This window comes from Arachis ipaensis, chromosome B01 (genome assembly GCF_000816755.2).
Source record: "Arachis ipaensis cultivar K30076 chromosome B01, Araip1.1, whole genome shotgun sequence".
NCBI classification, from domain to species: Eukaryota; Viridiplantae; Streptophyta; class Magnoliopsida; order Fabales; family Fabaceae; genus Arachis; species Arachis ipaensis.
Window position 1 is genome coordinate 12,701,670 of NC_029785.2, and position 20,531 is coordinate 12,722,200.

At 38.9% G+C, this 20,531-nt stretch overlaps 1 protein-coding gene across 1 annotated transcript; it reads right to left on the minus strand.

Annotated features, from left to right (window-relative positions):
- On the minus strand, positions 9,837–10,850 carry LOC107646561. Its single transcript, XM_016350743.1, has 3 exons — positions 10,736–10,850; positions 10,470–10,651; positions 9,837–10,358 (listed from the first exon to the last, which is right to left on the minus strand). The coding sequence occupies exons 1-3, from the start codon at positions 10,848–10,850 to the stop codon at positions 9,837–9,839; spliced, it is 819 nt and encodes a 272-aa protein (XP_016206229.1).

A 20,531-nucleotide genomic window follows, 5' to 3' on the forward strand; every position in this document is an offset into this window, starting at 1 on the left:
TTATTATGAATAGTTTATCTAAATCTTTTACTATTTATGAATGGCAATAACTCAATGATCTTAAAATCTTTGTCTAGACCAATACATATACTTGTGGTGGTTGTTACGGTATACATTGTGAAGAGTGTGAACTTTTTTTGTGTGCATTCTCATGGATTCTGAAAACTATGATTTGGATGAGTTTTTGGCTTCCATTTCTTTTGATTGTTTATATGATTCGAACCCCAACAACCCTTCAGTTTCCATATATGAATTGGATTCTTTGCATGAACCTCAATTGTCACTGTCAGATATGGATCATAATAATGGTTTGGTTTTGAAGTGTAACGGTTCTACGAAATGCTTCACTGACCAAGACCCATTTTTTGATCCATTGGAGGAACAAGTGTTATATGAATCAGCATTGACCTCATTGTGCATAACGAACAACTCAATGGAAAATCAACATTCTAATCAAGTGATTATGGCAGAAGCTGATTTTCCATCAAGTTCTGAGGTATCCAAGAATTTGTTAGAGCCAATTGATGTGTCAGAAGAGTTCTTGAACTTCACTTCAGTGGACGATATTTGCCAATGGTTTGATCCTTCACAAGAGGATAATAACTCAAACACCTTTTTAGAACCAATGCAATGTGATGCTACTTCTTTTTCTTGGAAATCAGTTATGGATAGCTATGAGAATTGTCTATTGGGAAGCAAGGAACCCGAGTCGAATTTGATCGCACCGGCGGCGAGTTCTGCTGATGATACTACCATCTTTGAATGCCTATCAGAGTTTGATTTTGATGTGCCGACAATGTTATTCTCAGATTCATCAATTGAGGAGCTTTTGAATTGTGAAGAAGCAATTTGCAACAACCCTTTGAATAATGGTTCTAGTTCTGTTTTGGAGTTATCATCAGAAAACAATAAAATGGAGATGATGGAGAACATTTCAAATCCAATGAACTTCACAAAAAATCTTGCTTGGTTTGAGGCTAGAAACAACTTGACCCAGCCGGTTCCGGATTTGGACACAACAAACAAAATCAAGAGAAAGAAAGTGCAGCTAGGCTTGGTTATGGATGATAGTCATAGCATTAAGCTTGGGGAGACCATTCTTGTGCCGCCTCGGAAGAAAGAGGAGCCAAAAAAACCTAGCAAGAAGAAGGACAAGGCAGGGGTGGGTAGTCGGCCGCGGCCAAAAGATCGCCAGAGGATTCAAGACTGCATTCGACAATTGAGAACAATCATCCCTGGCAAGAATGTTAAAGAGGTAAATGCATAGCTTTAAGAAATAAGTTTCTAACATTATACTGGTAGTAACAAACATATTGACATTTGTATTTTTCTCATGTGACAGTGTAGCATTGATAATTTGTTAGAGTGCTCCATCAGATACATGAGTTTCTTGTCAAGCACTGCACATTATGCAAACAAGCTACAAGAACCAGATAAGCCTAAGGTAACTAATTAATCAAACTAGTTACATATTCTTAGTGTTCATCACTTAGTGGTAGCAGATATGATTGGACCTGTTTGGATGTGTTAAGCTTATTGAGCAGGCAAATGGAGTGGTTCTACAAGAGAGTAGTGTGGAAGGTAGCAAATATTGTGGAACATGGTCATTTGAAGAGCCACATCAAACATTGTTATGCCCAATTATAGTTGAGGACATGTCTCATCCTGGCCAAATGCTTATAGAGGTAAGATTAAAATTGGGAATCAAAATAAATATATGTTCACATATCATATGATTGTGGTAATTTTGAATAACTTTTGCTTATATATTATTATAAATGCCCTGTTAACCACAATGAATTCATTGGTAATCTTTTTTTTTCCCTCCAATAGTTGCTCTGTGAGGAGGAAGGGTTCTCTCTTGAGATGGTTGACACAATTAAGGGTCTTGGTTTAAATATCCTGAAAGCAAAGATGGAAACAAGGAATAAAAAACTATGGGCACGCTTTATTGTTGAGGTAAGTTAAATAGTGAACAATAATATGTAAATTAAGTGCAATAAAGATTAGTTGCATGCTATGCCTACTGTGGTTATATAATTTTGGCAGCAGTGAAGTAATATTTTTTATTATTAATAGCATTTTTTTAATACGAAAAATAAAAGTAAAAAGTGTTATTAAAATATAAAAAGATCATTGAGTTTTAGTGTGGTCCTGAACTAACATTTAGAGTCCTAAAGATAATCACAGGTTTTCATTGTTCAACAGGCCAATAGACATGTTACAAAAATAGATGTGTTTTGGTCCCTTCTCCATCTTGTAGAGCAGAAAAACTCCTCAGGAACTGGAATGGATTCATCAACTAATAATAACAAGTATTGCAATGTAATGAATGATAGCAGTGTTTCAAGATTGGACAAACAACAACAAGAGAAAGAGAGTTGCAACCTTTTTATGTCCAGGACAGAGTAACTAAGCTTCAGTGGTTGATATTTCAGAAAAGCAACAATGAAAGATTAGGATACATAACCATTAATTTCTTCTTTTCCCTTTTGTGCTGTGATGATGTTTCATTCTATAATCTAGATTAGAAGATTAACTTCTAGGTCAGTTGTTGAAACTAAGCACATGACAGATCCCGAGATATTTGATTGAATCTAACATGCTGGAATAATGGAAGCTCATATCTTATTGAATCTAACAAGAGTGATCCCTATCTTTGCTAAACTGACAAGTAATGCTTATGTTGAACAAATGAAGCAATTCAAATAATTTGGAAGTTTATTACCCAGTAACTTAGATCAAGAAACCAGCACTTTAAGGTAGTTAGGAATTATCTCATCCATTTAAATCAAAACAGAGAATAAAAAAACAACCTACATTTGCAACCCACCTCAGTGCATGATCCATTATCATTAAAATCGTATATATGGAGCAGAGCTTGATTGAAATACGACGGAACCTTCACGATTCCATGGCAACATGAGTGTCTAAAAATACAAGTACTATGTGAGCAAATTTTCCTACTGTTCACAAGGTTACCAACAACTAAGTTGTATAAATGAAGCAATATACACAAATGATTACTGAAAATAGCAATGCCAAGGAACACATTAAATCACAATCACAAAAAATTATAAAAGATTGAGATGGCAGTGAAATCTCTCAAAACAACCACATTGTCCTAAAATTGTTGTATGACTATGACGGTATGCAAATCAGCGAACTGTCATTTGTAGTCAAGTACACTCCAATTAGTCCCCAACTATAGTTCTGGCCAGTATCTATTATTTTAGCAGCAATATAATGCTGGTTAGATTGAAGAATCTGAACTCGAGAGTTAATCCTCCTGCTGTCCCATTAGGGTCCACCATAAAGCATTCGCTAAAACCTGCCAAATTCAATTTCTGCTCCACCCGACGAGCTTGATTCTTGGTCTCACTAATAAAACCAAGTTCGGAGAAGTGGGATTTAGCAATCCCTTTAAGAATGGGTGAACCAAATAGGCTTTTGATAAATCGTTTTTGTTCTTGTATGGATATTTGGAGGGAGAGCTCAGTCTCTGGGAGTCGACGTCGAGCTATGGCTTTTGGTGCCGACCTTCAAGCCTTATGATAGTCCGAGCTTTACTCCAAGAGGGTGTCCAATCGCGTAGAGCTTTGGGAGAGTGTACCTGCAAAGGCACTCCGAAGCTTAAGTTAGTATTGAGAATTCAATGTGTCTTCAGGATAGAAGATCATACCTTTTATAGGTGATAGTGTGTAAATCGGTCATGTTCCTGCTTTATTGCCTGTATTAAAGAGCAATAATAAGGGTTTGGACGTTTCACTTTTGTGAAGCAGTCCGTTAAGCTTATTTGTAACGTTACTTTTTAATAAATGATATTGATTGTTGATTAGTAACTGTAACGCCGATTAATGACGTAAATTGCCGAGTAATGACTAAAATGCCGACTTATAACGCCAAATATTTGGGTAATAGATGTGAATAATGGCGAGTTATGAGTGATAAAGCCGATTTATGACATAGGATTTGTAATGGCCGGACCACAGCCCCCAAGCTTAGCCTGGAAAAATGTTTAATGAAGCAGGTTGAGCTTTTAATTGCGTATGAGTCGGCTACTGAACAGTTCGGCATGTGCTTCTACCTTGTAGCCCCCAGGTCAAGGTGCTTTATTGAACAGTTACTGAGACTATAGGCTTTCATGATTAGGATAGAGAAAATAATTAAGTGATGTCATTAATGAGTTTGCGTATTTTCAATGTGGGCTTTATTGGGTTTGACGTGACTGATTTGATGGGAAGTGGAAGCGAGATTTTTGGGTTAAAGTGTGGGAATTAAAGGTTAGGAATTCTGAAGGTTTGCATATTTGCTGGTTTTGTGTTTTCTCAAGCGTTTTCAACCAAAAATGAGTAAAAGAGGTGAGTGCTCTTAGTTTTATTTGGTTTTTCTGTTTAATCGTGTTTTCTTCTTCTTCTCTACCTCTGTTTTTCAAATGGGTTATGAAAAAGAATCGAAAGGGGAAGTAGACTGGTCCTATGACTGGGTGAATGATGATGTAAGGGATCGTGTTTCTTTATTTTTGGATGTTGGTGCTGTGAATGAAATAGATAAGGCTAAGGTTGTTAGGGTTAGTTCTGGGGTTCGGTTGGAGCTGCTCCCTTGTACGGTTGATGATAGGGTTTTTCATAGAGGTGAGGGTTTTGAGTATTTCTTTATGTATAGTTGTGTTCTGGAGGAGCTAAGGGTGAGAGTTCCTTTTAGTGATTTTGAGTGTAAAGTTTTGAAGCAGTTGAATTGTGCGCCCTCACAGCTTCATCCCAATGGTTGGGCCTTCCTGCGGGCGTTTGAGATTCTTATGGAATATTTGGAGGAGAAACCGTCAGTGGAGTTGTTTTTCTCACTGTTTCAGGCGAAGGGTGTTTGGAAGGGTGGCTGGGTGAATTTGAACAGTTCTCCGGGGTTTGCTGTGTTCAAGTTGTACAAATCGTCTTTTAAGAATTTTAAGGAAATGTACCTTAAGGTCAGTAGCTGTGAGGAAGATTTTTCATTCTATGTGGACGAGCATTTGGGGGAAAAATTTCCTTTCTGGTGGTGTTCAAAGCCTCAAAATATTTTAGGGCCTGAGACTATAAGTCCAAAGGATGAGTGCATAATTGAGTTTTTAACTGAAGTGGTTGATCGGAAGGAGTTGATTTCTGTTTATGATCTGCTGCAGTGGGAGGAGAATAAGACTGCTGTGATAGACTATCTGGGTAAGATTTTGAATTGTGGATGTTGTGTCATATTTGAGGTTTTTTGAGTAGGTTTATATTTTCCTTGTTTTTCAGGTGATAAATATCCTGGTGTATCTGCGGCGAGTTTGAGGTCTCAGGTGAAGAGTAAAGGTTTGGAGAAAGAAGTATCTTTGTCAAAGGCGGACAAGGTCGGCGTTGGCGAGGTTGATCAGCCAAGGTCAGGGAGGAGGAAAGTTATTGCTAAGAAAAGAAAAGGTGATCTGGTTGATTTGTCCGATGTTTCTGATGATGAGAAAAATGTTGTTCCAATGGAGGAGGTTCATAAGTTTTGTGATGACCAGAAGAAGTTGCATGGTTTTGTTGAGCGGAGTGAGGGGTCGTCGCTCTGGGGAAAGGATTATCCTTTTATGATTACTGCTGATGAATTTTGCCAAACCCCTGCCGATGTTAATTTGGCTGAAGAGGTGGGGGATGTGGCAGTTGATCAGTATATGCAGGTAATCTATTACCTTTTGTTTTGTTGTGGTTGATAACTTGTGGGTGATCTCGTTTAATTCTGCGTTTGTTTGTTGAAGGTTGTTGGTCTGAGGCTTGCTAGTTTAGGGCGGAGCCGAGAGAAGAAACATCGTCAAATAGCCGAGCAAAAGCCGGATTTGGAGGAACAATTGAGGTTGAAGGCTGCCAAGGTTTCAGAATTGGAGAGTAAACTAGCTGGGGTTGAGAAAGATTTAAAATTGATGAAGGAGAATTATGCCAAAGAGGTTGAAGATGTTAAAAAGAAGGAACCGGATCTGTCTAGTATGAGTACTCGGGTAGTGGAGTTGACTGCAGAATTTAAAAGCTTAGAAAAGAGTAAGGAGACAGCGATCCTGGACTCCTTCATTGAGGGTTTCGAAAGAGCTTCTCTGCAAGCCAGGTTCTTAGCTCCTAATGTTGATCTTGATCAGATGGACCCTGGTAAGATTGTTCGTGACGGGGTTATGGTTGAAGATGATGGTGCTGAAGAGGAGGAGGATGAAAATAGTTGATTTAGTGTGTATGTTTGGTTAAAACATGTATTTTGGTGGGTTACTTTGCTCCTATAGTGAGCTTTTGACTGTACTGTGTATGAAACAGTTTTATTTTGTTTTTGGTTATGTGACTTTGATGAAAACATATATATTGGTAGGTGTATTTTGCGTAGTTTCTGATTGGCGATTATTCTGAATGATGTGGCTTTCGATTAGGATCGAATGTTTTGTATGCTAGATAAATTTTGAATGATTACGTGTTGAGCAGAATTAGAAAATTTTGGGAAAGTTTTGAAATATTGGTTTCCAATTTGGATTGGAATTCTGTGTGAATGATCGGATTCCGATTTGAAGTCGGCAGTCGGATTGACTGAGTGGTAGATTCCGTTCAGATTTGACTTATTGCTTCCGAGTGACTGTTTGCTTCCGAATGACCTATTTGATCAATGTTAATAGTATCTGATTTGTCGGAATGATAGTATAGGTGGAAATGATATGTATATGAAAATGAAATGGAAATTATGAGATGGAAAAAATATTGATGTGATAAAGTTGGGGATCTACTTATTAAAGAACCCTTGATGTCTAGGGCCCAGGTAGGCTAGCCTCGTTAAAACCTCTCCAAGCAAAACCCTTGTGGGAAAAATCTTGGCAGTAGGAAAAAGAGTACTCGCATGTCCCTGGTATTAGCTGTAATATAACTTTAAGGAAGATACATTCCAAGTGCTAGGGAGATCTTTACCCTCTAGTGTTTGTAGTCGATAAGCTCCATTGCCGATTACTTCTATGACGCGGTAGGGGCCTTCCCAATTAGCTGCTAGTTTGCCATGTGCTGGTGGTTTCCTAGCTTGTTCTGTTTTTCGGAGCACGAGGTCGTGGACTTGGAAAGACCTTGGTTGAGTTTGTTTGTTATATCTTCGGGCAACGTGCTGCTGCATGGCTAAATGTTTGATTGCTGTGGACGACCTTAGTTCTTCAATAAGATCAAGTTCGGTTTCCCTGGCCATGTCTTGTGTAGTTTGATCGGCCAACTCTGTGCGTAGTGAGGATTGGGAGATCTCCACGGGTATCATTGCGTCTGAGCCGTAGACTAAGCGGAAATGTGTCTCCTTTGTGGTTGAGTGTATTGTTGTATTGTATCCCCATAGGATTTCTGGGATAAGCTCGGCCCAGAGGCTTTTTTCTGGTATGTGCTGTATTTCATATTTGGTAAATTTTGAAAGTAAATTGTGTACGACATCCAGGTATTTAGAGAGCAAGGGGTCCTTTACTTGGTATAGGTTGTTTACCTGTTGGACGACAAGTAAGGAGTCGCAGTATACCTTAAGTTCGGTGATGTTAAGGTCGGCAGCGAGTCTTAGGCCGGCAATTAATGCCTCGTACTCACTTTGATTGTTGCTCGCCTTAAATGAGAAGTTGAGGGAATGTTCGATGACGCTGCCGTGGCCATCATCAAGTATAATACCTGCACCACACCCGTGTGGGTTGGAGGACCCGTCGACGTATAAAGACCATTCGATGTAATCTTCAGTTATATTCGGTACTGAGAACTCGGCGATAAAGTCGGCCAAGAACTGTGATTTGATGGATGCTCGGCCTTCGTACTTGATATCGAATTCCGATAGTTCCACCGACCATTTGACTAGTCGGCCAGCCAGTTCAGGCTTCTGGAGTACTTGTCGCAAAGGTTGATCTGTTCTAACATAGATTTCATGGCTCTGAAAGTATGGTCGGAGTCTTCTGGCTGAGAAGACAAGCGCAAGTGCCAGCTTCTCAATGCTTGGGTAACGAAGCTCGGCGTTCTGTAAAGTCTTGCTGGTGAAGTAGATTGGGAACTGTTTCTTCTCCCTTTCTGCGACAAGAGCAGAGCTTATAGCCCAGTTAGTGACAGACAAATATAAGAATAGTGGCTCCCCTTGTAGGGGTGTGTGTAAAATTGGTGGTTTTGAAAGAGTTTCTTTTAAAGTTGTAAATGCCTGTTCACATTCATCAGTCCATTGGAAAGCTTTTTTTGTTTTTAAAGTTTGGAAAAAACATGAAGATTTAGAAGCTAGGCAAGGTAAGAATCTAGAAAGTGCAGCAAGTCTCCCTGTTAACCGCTGGACTTCGTTGATGGTTTGTGGGCTTGTCATGTCTACAATAGCTCGGCATTTTTCAGGATTTGCTTCAATACCTCGGCTAGTGAGCATGAAGCCGAGGAATTTACCACTTTGAACCCCAAATGCGCACTTTCGGGATTTAACCGCATGTTATATTTTCTTAGCTGTCCAAAGATTTCTGTGAGGTCGTCAAGGTGGTTATTGCCGATCTTTGTCTTGGCGACTATATCGTCTACGTAGACTTCGATGTTTCTGCCGAGTTGTTTGGCGAAGATTTTGTCCATCAGACACTGATATGTCGCACCTGCATTATTAAGGCCAAATGGCATGACTTTATAACAATAGTTTCCATATTCAGTAATAAAGGCCGTCTTATTTTGGTCGGATGGGTGCATTTGGATCTGGTTATAACCAGAATAGGCATCCATGAAGCTGAGCTTTTCAAAACCAGAGGCATTATCAACTAAACAATCAATAGAGGGCAAAGGGTAGGAATCTTTGGGGCATGCTTTGTTGAGATCGGTGAAATCAACACACATGCGCCATTTACCGTTATGTTTTTTAACCATGACGACGTTTGCCAGCCATGTTGTGAATCTGATTTCTCGGATGAAACCCGCGTTGATGAGCTTCTTGGTTTCTTCTAGGGAAGCTTGCTTTTGGTCGTGCCCAAGATTTCTCTTTTTCTGTGCTACAGGTCGGATGGATGGATCTAGTGCTAACTTGTGTGATATGATGGATGGATCGATGCCTGGCATATCAGCTGGGGTCCACGCGAATAGGTCGGCGTTTTGTTGTAAGAATGCTCGGAATGAATATTTTTCGTCTGAAGATAATGTTGAACCGACGTATGTGAACTTATCCGTGCTTTCTGTGAAGTAGATTTTGTCCAGGTCTTCTGTTGGAGTCGGTCTTTCCAGTGTTCCTGCTCTAGGATCAAGGTCGGCCAGCATGTGTTGGTTGTTCGTGTTGCCGATATTGTGGACCTGAGCTTTTGTGTTACGGTGAGGTCTTTTGAGACTATTGTTGTAGCACTCCCTGGCCTCTCGGGTATCACTATGAATGGTTGCAATTGTGTTGTCCTGCAAAGGGAACTTAACGCAAAGATGAATTGTAGATACTATAGCGCCGAACCTATTTAAGAAAGGTCGGCCAAGTATAATATTATAGGGACTGAAGCAATCAACAACTAAGTATTGAATGTCTGAAGTTTTTGACGAAGGGAACTTACCGAGTGTGGTTTGTAACCATACAGAGCCCATAACCGGGACTCGCTCACCTGAGAATCCTACCAAGTTACCAGTGGAAGGTCGGATGATGTTATCGCTCAGTTTCATTTTCTGGAAAGTCGAGTAAAAGAGAACGTCGGCGCTGCTGCCTGGGTCGAGCAACACCTTTTTAATTAGGAGATCTCCGAGCTGTAGGGAGATTACGACTGGATCATCCAGATTTGCTACGCTGTTATCATGATCGGATGTATGGAATGTTATCTGTGGAGATGTAGGCGGCGACTGTTGTTGACTTTGATCGGCGTTGATGGAAAGGATAGCTCAGTAAGATCTTTTCCTTGCTGAACTTGTGGCTCCTCCACCTGCAAAACCTCCGGAAATACAGTTAATTGTACGTGTTGGTAGTTTAGGATGGTTATTGTTTGGTCGGTCTCTATCTCGGTTATGTTGCGTAGCCGAGCTTTGGTCTCCTGGAGGAGGTGCTCGCCGCTGCATGTGGCCGCTGATGAATTTTTCCAGATGACCTTGCCGAGCTAATCGCTCTAACAGGTCTTTGGCGATGACGTAGTCATCGGTATTGTGTCCGTGCTTTTGGTGGAAAGAGCAGTACTTTGATCGGTCAGTGCCTTTTGAATCTGGGTAATTTCCAGCTTTTCGTGGTGGCTTGATTAACTTCGAATTCAAGATATCCTTGATGATGTCATCGCGCTTGGTGTTGAATTTGGTGTAGGTTTCATATCGTGGGATTAGTTTGAAATTCTTCTTGCTGTCCCGTAGCTTGTCGTCATCTTTATGATGAGGCTTTTCTATTTTCCGAGCTTGTCGGAGCTCTTCGATGTCAATCTATCCTTTAGCTTTTTCATGGAATTCGGCCATAGTTTTTGGTTTGGCCACAGCAATAGTTTTCTGGAAATTTCCTGGTCTTAATCCACTTTTTATGGCGTGTAGTTCTACCTCGGGGTGGAGATCGGGTATGTTTATGGCTATCTTTGTGAAGCGCGTCATGTAGTCCTTGAGGCTTTCGTGCTGGCCTTGATTGACTGTGTTCAGGTAGTCGGAGTCGTGAAGGTAGATGGCGGATCTAGCAAAGTGCTCCTCAAAGGGTTTTGATATGTCTCGGAATCGAGAAATAGAACCTGCAGGCAAAGAACAAAACCAATCAAGTGCAGGACCGTCTAAATAAGATGGAAAACAACGACATAAAACTTTATCAGATGCACCGTTTACTATCATTATGGAGGTGAACTTTTTGATGTATTTCTTCGGGTCACCTAACCCATCATAGGGAGTTAGGGTGGTTGGTAGAGTAAACCTTCGGGGTAGCACGAACTTCATTACTTCCGCCGTGAATGGTCTGGGGGAGCTTTCCTGATCGTCATTTTCTGTGTTTTTCTGAGCTTCCTCATTGTGTTGGGGTTGTTCCTCTTCTTGTCAAGCAGTGTCTGAGACATGTGTTGGCCCTGACTGCTGCTCGGCTTCTTCCGTCTGTTCTTGTCGATCATTGTTTTCGGTTCGAGTGTTATTCAAGTTGGCAATTTGATTTGCCATTCTTTGGTTCTCCTCAGCCATGGCTTGTCGCAACTCAGTCACCATCCGGAGCAGTTCGGATGGCGAGGGTGGAGGTTGTTCCGCCATGACTTTCAAAACGGGAACCTCGAGGCCGATGATATAGAGAGAGAAGTTTATATTTTTGGCCCACGGTGGGCGCCAATTGTTCTTGTATGGATACCTGGAGGGAGAGCTCAGTCTCTGGGAGTCGACGCCGAGCTATGGCTTTCGGTGCCGACCTTCAAGCCTTATGATAGTCCGAGCTTTACTCCAAGAGGGTGTCCAATCGCGTAGAGCTTTGAGCAAGAGACAGAGGGGAGTGTACCTGTAGCTGTAAAATATTTTTCTTTTAGTTTTACTATTTACAACTATAGTGTGAACTACGTTTCCTCAATTTAGAATTATATTCTTTTACTTGTTATAACAAAAATTATTTTTAGAGGTAATAACATAATGATCACTATATATCTTATTTAATTTATATTTTTGTTATCATTATATATATATCATTGTTATTATATATTTTTTTGCGGTTATTAAAAAGGTCTTTATTAGGAATTGTGTAATTGTCGCTAAAATCTTTTAACGATAAAATATAAGATGGTTAATAACTAATTATCGGTAAATACATTAGCGACTATTTCTATTGTTGTTAAAACAAAATAAAAATAGCCGTTAAAAATAATTTTTATAGTAGTTAGCTTTTATATATGTATAGTTTTAATGATATAGGGATTAACTAACTAATTTGCTATTTTTGTTATTTCTATTTTTATAAAATCATAAGTCTTTGTGGAATATTATTGATATAAGATGGACGGGAGAAGCAAAGCAGCAAATCCATATATCAAATTCAAAATTCCAAGTTACACGTTTAAAATTCAAACTGAGGAATTTATGTTGTTCCCCATATTATTTATCCTTAAAGCAATATCTTGTATCTTGAATCTTGACAAGGAATTTTTCCATTTTTGCATCGTAATTCGTAAGTATAAATAATAATAGCATGACAACTATACCCAGAGCAGATCCCACTTAAATAGTTAAATCTCAAACCAAGTTCGATAGACAGTCTGAGATAATTGCAAATGAACAATGCTACATGATTTGCAAAACAAAATTAATCATTCTTGGCCAAGTGGGCGACAAATATTTTTTATTTTAAATTTTAATAGTATAAAAATAAAATATTAACTGAAAAAAATATTTATTTTCTTATTGGGCATATTAATCATGGAAGAAGTATATATAATATATGCCTAAAAAGTGCAACGGACAATAATTCAATCCCTACCAATCTTGATGTCTTCATCACAGAAGCCACTACCGGTAGAGAAATTTCATATCGTTAAGCAAAAGCTAACACCTCACAACCCACCCAACTTCTGAAGCACATGGAATCTATATGCATGAAATTACAAATTAAATGCAACACTTCCATTAATGGTCTTTCACTAAGATAGCTTCAATGATTAACCTTATTGCCAGAATTCAATTTAGACTAATGAGATTAAAATGTGGCCACAAATAAAGGGAACGTAAACTTGAGAATTTATCATTCAAAATTACGCCAATTTGTAACTAGCTAGAAGAGTATACAAATGGTGTTCGATCTCTCTACATCATTTAACATTTATTATTAAATTCTTGCCCTTTTAGGTAATCTACTGTTCATATATGTTTATTATTGTCTCCCATTTTGCTAAAACTGGTCACACGATTTCAGTACTGCATGCACTTCTTATAAAGAGACAATTTCAAACGAAGGCAACTAAATAAAGATAAAATAAAATCTGGCGTCAGAGTTATTCTATTTCTAAATCAATTGTCAAAGAAAGGTACATGCAATAAGCAGAGAGTTATTACATTACAAAAAGTATTTAACCAACGTAACAAGTTATTTTTGTAGCCAAATTTAATTAAGTTTTTTTTGTTCTTCATCTTATGTGTCTTTTATCCTTCTTCTTCAACTGAATTTTATTATGCTAATAAAGTATTGGACCAATTTAGCTGAATTTGATTATCAACACCAAGTCAGGATTAATCACTTGTTACAAGACAAGATTAATAATATATGAAGGGTGAATTAAAAGAAGCCGAAGGTGGGGGCACATTGATTGCACTTGAAGGCAAATCAAAGTATATCGTTCATAATCATCATTGTTGTATCCTAACTTTGTCAGCCTTATGAAAAATCGTTATGGCCTTATGAGCTTTCGTAGCTTGGGGTTTGAAATTCGAAGGGTATAAAAGGTTTGCAGCGTCTTGAATAAGTGATAAGGTTGAACATGAAGATGAGAGGAGTATTTGGGGTTGTTTTGGTAGCTGTATTAGTTCTGCTCATAAGTCCTTGTTTGGCGAATAATAATGGGAGAAACGTTTTTCATGAGAGAAAGGGTAGTAGCAGTGTGAACTCTACTACCATTCACACTAGTGAGGGAAACTCATCTGAAGAAATATTACTTGAAAGGAAATTTAATAGAAATAGTGGCGGCCGCCAGGAGAGGGTTGGGGCTGGGGTGGAGGCGGAGGCAGCGGTAGCGACAACGGGAAAGGTAACAACAACTTTAGATGCTGGATATGGGGCTGCAGAGATCATGAGCAACACAACACAAGGCATTAATCGATGCATCCTTTTTTAAATGAAAGAGCATGTGGCGTTTATGGTTTTGGCTTTGCTTTTGTAGCATTAGTAGTGTGCTTTTTCTAATAAAGGATATTTTTACGAACATGTCTTTATATCGTTGATATATTTTACGATCTAACGATTTATAATTATATCTTTTATGTGAAAATATTTTTATAGAAGCATATTAAAAGCTACACTATCTGAACTCTATATATGTATGAAGAAAATAAAAATGTGTCGTTTTAAATTGAAATAATATACTAAGAGAGATATTTGTTACATGGAGTTTTGAACACTAAATTTATAATAAAAGCTAAGGCGAGTATTGTCTTATCTTCGGGTGTTACAATGTGTGTTCTTTTTCCTATCATTTAATTAGTTTTTGTTCTAGACCAAATCTCTAGGTTCTCCAAGCCGCTAAATAACGATCCGGTTTTCCGGGTTCGGGCCCTGACCACGGCCCAAAACAGGTAGAGGATCGCAAACCATTCGAATTCAAATGTCTTTCTTATCTTAACCTATAAGATAATATAAGATAGCAATGGTAAACTATATATAAAGAGAGTTGAGGGTTCCCTCAAGTACGTTACACACTCCTAACCCTCACTTATACCTCTTAGACCCATTCTGACTTTAGTGTTGGATTGTCTTTATGGATACTATCCCTTGCAACTCCAGAGATCCAATTCTGTCACCACCTCGACCAGCGAGTCCCTGATTATTCTCATAATCCGTACTAGTGAAGTCGTATACATTGGCGCCATCTGTGGGGACTCGCCAAGTCTCAGTAGCATGACGGAAGAATTCGAGGAGCGATCCTCCAGCCACTACCATGACCCACCAAACCCAAACCCCAAACCACAGAACGACGCTGGCCCGCTAATCCGTAGGAGGATAACCAGTGGTGTGCAGGTCCAGCCAACTGACAGATAGTAGCCGCCGAAAAATGGCCGCCAATCCGGCGAGCCCAGAGCAGCTAACAGCCTAGGAGAAAAAGTAATCCAGATAATCCAAGAACTCTACCCAAGGGTGCAAACCCTAGAAGGCCGGGTCGCTTCCAAAGAGTGATACCAGCCGGAACACACAAACCAGGCCACCTCCAAGAGCCTCTCCCGACGAGAAGCCAGGAACAAGAGATCACCCATCGGGCAACACGATAGACGTCGGGCTCGCAACGTTACGACGACGACGTAAGGAGATATCAAGAGATTCCAAGCGCAGAAGGAGCAAACACGTGATAATGGGAGCTACCCTGTTCATTGAAAAATTCCTGAGAGCCAAGCTACCGAAAGGTTTCGACAAGCCGACAGACATAAAATACGATGGGACGAAGGACTCACAGGAACACTTAACGGCCTTTGAGGTGAATTTAGAAGGAGCTGCCGACGCCGTGCGGTGCAGGACTTTTCCGGTAACTCTAGCCGGCCCCGCCATCAAATGGCTCAACACTTTCCCGAACAACATTATAGCCAGTTTCGACGATATTTCCAGGAAATTCATGGCACAATTCACGATCAGGATCACAAAGGCAAAGCACCCAATCATTCTGCTCAGGGTCATGCAACAACAAGACGAGCCCATGAGGATGTACCTCGATAAGTTTAACGAGTGCCTAACGGTCGATGGGCTCACGGATTCCGTGGCCAACCTCTGTCTGACCAATGCTCAAGAATGAAGACTTCCGTAAGCACCTCACAAACAAACCTGTCTGGACCATGCATGAAATCTAGAACATTGCAAGAGAATACATAAACGACGAGGAGGTAAGTGATGACATGTCATCTTAAGCGATTTGTAAAGTTCTTTTTCATTTACTTTCTTAAGTTTTAATCAATTTATTATGTTTTCAAAAGAAATTTAATAAATAATCAAATATTTGAAGTTGGGATAGTGTTTTTACGTTTTCAGAAGTTTTTGACTCAAAAGCAGGCGAAAACGAAAGCTTTTTCATAAGGAAAACATAAAGACAGCAAAAGCGTGGCGTAAGGAAAAGGAAGTGTGCCCTAAAGGATCAAGGAAATAGAGCACGCCTAGCGGACCAGCCCCACGCCTGGCGGACTGCACTCCACGCTCGGTGGACTCCCAACCATGCCTTCCCCACGCCTGGCAACTTAGCCCCCACCCCTAGCGTACGTGCATATCCCAGAAGTCAATTTTGGGCTTTTTGCCCAATCTTCTCTAGTACAAGTGATGCGTGAGCATCTTTTCTATATTTTCTTATTATTTTAAACATGAATTTATGGAGTTTTATTTAGATTATAGTGTTTGAAGCTTGTTTGGATGCTACTTTAAGGTGCATTGTAGTTTTATTTATTTCAGGAAAAATTCGAGCGAGTTTGACAAAATTTGTGTAGAAGAAAAAAGAAAAAATTTGATGTTATCAAGATGGCGCTAAATGCCGCTACTGGCGTTTGGTGCCAGGCACCTCATAACGTGTGCAACCATTGTGTTGGGTTGGTGCTAAACGCCATGACCTGGCGTTTAGCGCTAGGAGCTTCGTAAAATATGCCTGAGCAACACGCTAATGGCACTAAACGCCGAGCCTGGCGTTTAGTGCCAAGAAGACAGCAAGTTCACAATTCATTTCTGTCTCAACGGTGCTAAACGCCGAACCTAGTGTTTAGTGCCAGCACCGCGTTTTTGGATCTCAAGAAAGGGTTCGTCGATTGGAGATTTAGGAATAATTGTTTTATTTATTTTCTTTTGCTTATTATTATTAAAAGATACATTCTTCTAGGATTTTAGATATTATTTTATTTTATTATTTTATTTTATTTCTAAATTAATTAGGTTAGATATAAGAGGGTAAAAGATTTAGCCTTTTGGACTTCTTCTTCTCCTCTCTTCCTCATTCCGCATTTTTTACACACTTTTGAAATCCTAGTTTTTCTCTGAGCTATGAGTAACTAAACCTCGTCTGTTAAGGTTATGAGCTCTATTTATTTTATAGATTACTATTATTGCCATTCTACTTTTAATTAATGTACTGATTTAAATTTAAGGATTATTTTTGTTCCTCATGTTATGAATTTGAGTATATTAGAAGATAGCTCTTTTTCTACATGAATTCTTGCTGATTCTTGAAAAAGTTAACTCACTTGAATAACAACTTGAACGTAATTCCTCATAATTCTCTAATTACTTGAACTTAACGTGATACGTGACATATAATCATCTTATCTTTGGGTAATTAGGATTTTTGTGGCTAGTAAACTAGAATTGGACCTAATCCTTTAATCTAAATTAAGTGACAAAGGAATTGACGATTGATTAGGTTAGATGAGATTAAATTATTGAGGAATTAGGGTTTAATCAATTAAAGTTTGTCATGAATTAAATCTTACATGATTAAAGTATTTGATAAAAATCATTAATCCGAAAAAATAAATATCTTCGAAACATTCACCATTCTCTCATATACCTTTCACACCAAATTTATTGTTTCTTTCTTAATTCATAAACTACTGTTTAATGCTTTTGAACCCAAAACACTATTTTCTGCTTGTCTGACAAAGTGAATCTCTCAACCATTGTTGTTTGGTCCATCAATTCTCGTGGAATCGATCCTCACTCACCTGGGGTATTACTTGGTACGACTCGGTGCACTTGCCAGTTCAGTTGTGGTAGTCAAATTCCGCACCAACAAGCCCAGATTAAACATAATTACAACTCTCAAGATGCAACAATTAAGGCCCAAGCTTAATTATCCACATCATTAGAAGCCTTAATCACATCCAAAACATTGAAGATTTTAAAAGATTAGTTATTAATTCTTTCTAGAAATATAAGAAATTTGGTTGTTAGGGTTTGATTTGAATTATTATTTTGAATTTGAAATTGAAGTTAGTAAATAGTTATCTTATCTTGAGAGATAAGATTAGTTAAGTTTTAATTTGAATTCTAGAATTTAGGATATAAATAAGTGAACCTTGTTCACAGGGAAGGACATCCAGTTCTTCCATAATCTCTTTTTATTGTTTTCTTTCCTTTTCTATAGGTAACTAATCTTTTGTCAAAGGGTTTGGAGCTTTGTTTATATTTTCTATGGGTTATTAATCTACGTTTATTTTGTTTTAAAGTTTTGCATTGATCCATTTCATGATTGAGTTATTTGTTATTCATTCGGATTAGTGGTATCAGAAAGTATGCTAATCTCTTTTGAATTATTTTATTATAATTGAAAAAATTGATATTTGAATTAAAGCTTGAAAACCCTTTCGCATGACTCTTTGAATTCGGCTAGAAATAGTGGTTCAATTAGTGTGCGACACATGCATGATTTTCAATCACTCTAATTTTGAACAACATATTTTTCTTCTAAAGATTTAACTGGATAGGACCAACTTGAATATGTGACATATAATTTAACCTAAGGATTACTTTTAAATTTTATTAGAAAACTAAATTAGTTTTTGTGCTTATTATTTTGATTAATTAATTGACGACTAATTAATGCTTGAGAAACTGAGGAACCAAAAAATTGGAAATCAGTTACTAAAGATTTATCGTGAAATATCTTTACAAACTTCAAGATAAGTAAACAAGGTTTGATTTCTCTAAAAGCATAAACATCTCCAAAGCCCTTGACTCTCACCATCACTATCTCTCAAATCAACATTTAAGCTCTCTGTTCGTAAGCATTCACGCATTCAAGATTCTCAAGCTCTCTGTAAGACACAATCTTGCCCCCTTCAAATAAGGTTTTATTAATCTAATTAGGAATTTAATCTGTCCTTTGTTTGCTCAATCCTTTAAACCTCGTGGGAACGATATCCACTCACCGTGGTATTACTTGAATGATCTGGTGCACTTGCAGGTATCCGTGAGCTTTAATTTTCGCTCATTAGTAAACCAAGTCGTGGCAGCCAATAAACAGCAGCATGGTACCTCGAGGTAACCCGCCGTCCAAAGACAGCCCAAAAGAGCACTTCAAATTCACTACCCCTAGTCAGCCGCTTAGGGTGGGAAATTCACGAACTACACCCCCCTACCGCCCCAATCACGGAGATCTATCACCAAATAGTAGAGCGAGGCATTCAGCGAAGGCGTGATAATTGAAAGAATGGCTAGGCGGTAACAAAAGCTTGTACTACGACTATCACAGAGGATACAGGCACAAGACTCAAGACTGCTTCGACCTGAAAGACGCCCTCGAACAAACCATCCGAGACGACAAACTCTCCGAGTTTGCCAAAATTATCCGAGAATCCAGGAAAGTCGAAAGGGAAAGATCACTAGAGTGGGAAGGATGCAATTCGAGGATGGTGAGACAAGCGCACTAGGAAAGCCCGAAAACCGACCTAGCATAATAGTGAATGTGATCACAGGGAAAGACGTGCCAGAAAAATCCATATTAGCATTTAAAAAGGATCTCCGGGTGCTGGCCGTGAAGGATGAAACACGAACTTTTTCCCTCCCGGCAGCGATAACGTTCTCCCCCGACGATTGAATGGCACTTCGGCGGAGGGCGCTCCCTTCGTCACCTTGGCAAAGTTCAGAACCGGACTAGTAAAACGGATACTGGTAGACACCGAAGCCGACTCCAACATCCTTTTTAGAGGGGCCTTCAACAAACTAGGACTTCGAAACAAAAACCTGCAAAGTCACCGCAACGGAGTAACCAGACTCGGAGATAATTTTGTCAAACCAGACGGTTCCATAGTGCTACCAGTCACCATCGAAATCGGAAACCATACTTCTAATATTTGCACTAGATGTAACCATCTTCCAGAGGCAATTATGCATTGCCTTTGAGACTGCGATGTGGTGAAGCTGGTCTAGGGTTCTCGAATGTTAATTTTTTCATCAGGATCTGCTCAATTGGTTCAAACAAGGTCTCAAAAATGGTAACGGCTATATCTTTGCAGCAACGGTGTGGTCTATTTGACAAAATAGAAATGGTGGTATTTTTATGGTTCCTTTAGCTCCTATGATGAGATTGCATTTCGAGTTCGAATGTGGAGTGCTGTGTTTAGTGCTGCTATAATCCTAGAAATCCATTCTTTGTTTAGCATGAAACCTTCTAATGGGAGAGTCCTGAACTTGGTGCAATAAAGCTTAATTGCGATGGTAGTATAAAAATGTCAATTGAGAATGCTTTTGGTTGATGTTTGCGCAATAATTCTGGCAACTAGGTGATGGGAGGGGCAGGCCGAATTAATAGTGCCAATGTCATCAAAGCAGAGCTTTTGAGTATATGGAGAGATTTACATTATGCTGCTGAATTTAAAGTCAAACTCATAGTGTGTGAGTCTCGATTGTCCCAAGGCATATGACCTGGTGTTTGGGTGGAAATTATCTGATAGGCATCGTGAAATAGAGATTGTTAAAAGGAACTTTTACTTAAAAATGAGAGTGATTGGAAAGTGAGGTTTGAACTCATATAGAGAGATTCTAATAAAGTTGCAAATTGGCTTGCTAAAGGAGGGGATTGTGATGTTGATGACGAAGTGATTTGGCTACAACCTCCAATAGTGTTACTTCCTTTGTTAATGCAGGACAAATCGAACGTCCCTTACATTACCAGGGCTATTGATGGAATTGAATCTCGTAAGACTATGCATAAGACAGAATTTGAACTCTAATAATTACTTAAGTGGACTAATGAACTAACCACTAGATCAACCAAATTTGCTTTGCCACTAGTACTAATATGAATATTTACTCAGTTTTAATTTTCTTGTCATGAGTGTTTGTATGCTATGATATATGGACACTGACACGGACACGGAACACGATACGACACGAGACACACGGATTTAAAATTCTTATATGACACAGGAACACTATATATATAAAATATAAAATATTTTTTAAATAAATTATAATAATATTTTGAT